General features: G+C 56.0%; 1 protein-coding gene across 1 annotated transcript; it reads left to right on the top strand.

The window, feature by feature from the left end:
• The first annotated feature begins 308 nt into the window (after positions 1 to 308).
• On the top strand, positions 309 to 1556 carry LOC127474949 (gastrula zinc finger protein XlCGF49.1-like). The gene has a single exon (XM_051796287.1). The coding sequence runs from the start codon at positions 309 to 311 to the stop codon at positions 1128 to 1130; it is 822 nt and encodes a 273-aa protein (XP_051652247.1). The 3' UTR covers positions 1131 to 1556.
• The last annotated feature ends 551 nt before the right edge of the window (positions 1557 to 2107 follow it).

Genomic DNA, 2107 nt, shown 5'->3' with positions numbered 1-2107 from the left:
TTTTGGAGGTTTTTATGGACACAGGATGCCTGGTGAGTTGTAGAGATGGACTTGGGCAGGAGGAACCCCCAAGCCAACACGCTCAGCCCTTGTTTGCCCCCCCATCAGGATTTGTCCTTCCCAAAGCTTGGGCGGATGGAGGAGGAGGCTGCGAGGAAGAGGAAGATGCCTTGGGCCCCCCAGGCAGGTGAGGAGGAAGTCAGTGTCCCTTTGGGCGGGTGTTGTGCTGGCTCTGTCAGCCCAGCATGGCCCCGACTGCAGGACAACCCCGCTGGCGCCGCCGTCCTGCCGGGGCCGGAGTTGGGGGGATGTCCTTGGCCTTCCCTGTGGGCCGGAGGCAAATCCCCTGCCTGTCCTTCTTGCTTCCTGCCCCAGGCCCCGAGGTGAGGAGGGAGAGCCCGGAGGACAAATCCCCCCGTGAGACCCTGGTGGGAGAGGCCGTTTTGAAGGGCTCCCCGGCGCAGGAAGGCAGCGGGGAGGAAAAGGGCCGGAGATCCCCCCGCAGGAGGGGCTCCAAAGCCAGCCCAGGGTGCTCTGAGGAGGAAAGAGCCAGCCTGTGCCGGGAAGGCGGCCGGAGCTTGAGGGGGAGCTCTGACCTGGTGGTCCCTGAGCAGCCTCCCAGCAGGAAGAAGCCCTTCAGGTGCTTGGAATGTGGGAAGAGCTTTAGGTGGAGCACAGACCTGCTTAGACACCAGCACATCCACACTGGGGAACGGCCCTACACATGTGGGGAGTGTCGCAAGAGCTTCAACAGGAACTCCCACCTGATCCAACACCGTCGCATCCACACTGGGGAACGTCCCTACACGTGTGAGGAGTGTGGGAAGAGCTTCAGGTACAGCTCCAACCTCTTTTCCCACCAGCTCATCCACACCGGGGAACGGCCCTACAAGTGCTTGGAATGTGGAAAGAGGTTTCAGACCAGCTCCAATCTCCTTGTGCACCAGCGGACGCACACGGATGAGAGGCCCTTCCGCTGCACCGACTGCGGGAAGGGATTCAACCGGAACTCCCACCTCGTCACCCACCAGCGCATCCACACCGGAGAGAGGCCCTACAAGTGTGGGGAGTGTGGGAAGAGCTTCTCCCACAGCTCAACTTTGAACAGACACCAACAGACCCACCAGTAAGGGAAGCCCTACAAGTGCCCCGACTGTGGGAAGAGCTTCAGCCGCTGCTTCCACCCTGAATAAACCCCCTGATTTTGAGGCAACCCCTGGAGTCCAGTGACTGTCAGTCCATCCCTTTCAACCCCTTTCACAGGGGCAGGTTCTTCCAGCAGAACCCTTCTTGGGGGTGTGTGGAGTTTCCTGCCTTGGCTGGGGCCCCACCAAGGTCACTGCTGGAGGGGGAGTTACATCCATCTCAAATTAAGAACTATTGCTTTTAAGCCAACTTTAGTAGAATTTCTTCAACAATTTCTTTAGGGTAGAACACTGTCTTATCTTATCCTGTACTCCTGGTAGTTTTAGTGTTTGTATTGTGCAGTAAATAATTCTGATGAAGATCCTTTGTTTGATCATTTGGAACCCTAAATAAATTCCTTTTTATCAATAGATCTGATTTGCCATCGTTAAAAACTGGGGGACAAAAGTGGTTCAGTCACACCTCTGTAATTCCTCTAAACTGAAACTGTTGGCATAATCCAACTCTGAGATTGGATTCAGCAGCCCCCAGCACCTCACAGTAAGTTGGGAGCTCAGGGGGGCACCCCCTCTTTTCCAACCCCTCCTGTGCCCAAAGACCCCCATGGGGCCATCGGACCTACCAGACAACCCCCCCTTTTCTACCCTTCTCCCTGTTCCTCCCACTTTCCCATTGTTCCCTCAATCCCCAGTTTCCCCCCCCAAGAAAGTTTTGGGGTCCCAAACACTACTTTTTGCCTCCTCTCTTGTGGATGCTGAGGGAGAAAATGAGGCTGCACACACAGAGTTCCATTGCGGGACTTGTCCGCCGACATTTTTCCCTGTCCCCTTTTATTCCTCTTCTCTCATGAGCAGCACTCAGTGTATGTCTTTTAGTCCACCAGAATTCCCAGCATGGCCCCAAAGCAGTGCCCTGATCCCACACATTCCCCTCTCCTCATGTGCTGGCTGTGTTCAGCCAC

This window comes from Manacus candei, unplaced genomic scaffold (genome assembly GCF_025592945.1).
Source record: "Manacus candei isolate 608988 ecotype Guabito, Panama unplaced genomic scaffold, ASM2559294v1 h1tg000045l, whole genome shotgun sequence".
NCBI classification, from domain to species: Eukaryota; Metazoa; Chordata; class Aves; order Passeriformes; family Pipridae; genus Manacus; species Manacus candei.
The sequence above is the reverse complement of the archived record's forward strand: the minus strand, read 5'-3'. Positions and strand labels throughout refer to the sequence as shown.

Bases quoted from the DNA above. Each gene is read 5' to 3' on its own strand.
- LOC127474949 (XM_051796287.1), top strand. From the start codon at position 309: ATGTCCTTGGCCTTCCCTGTGGGCCGGAGGCAAATCCCCTGCCTGTCC.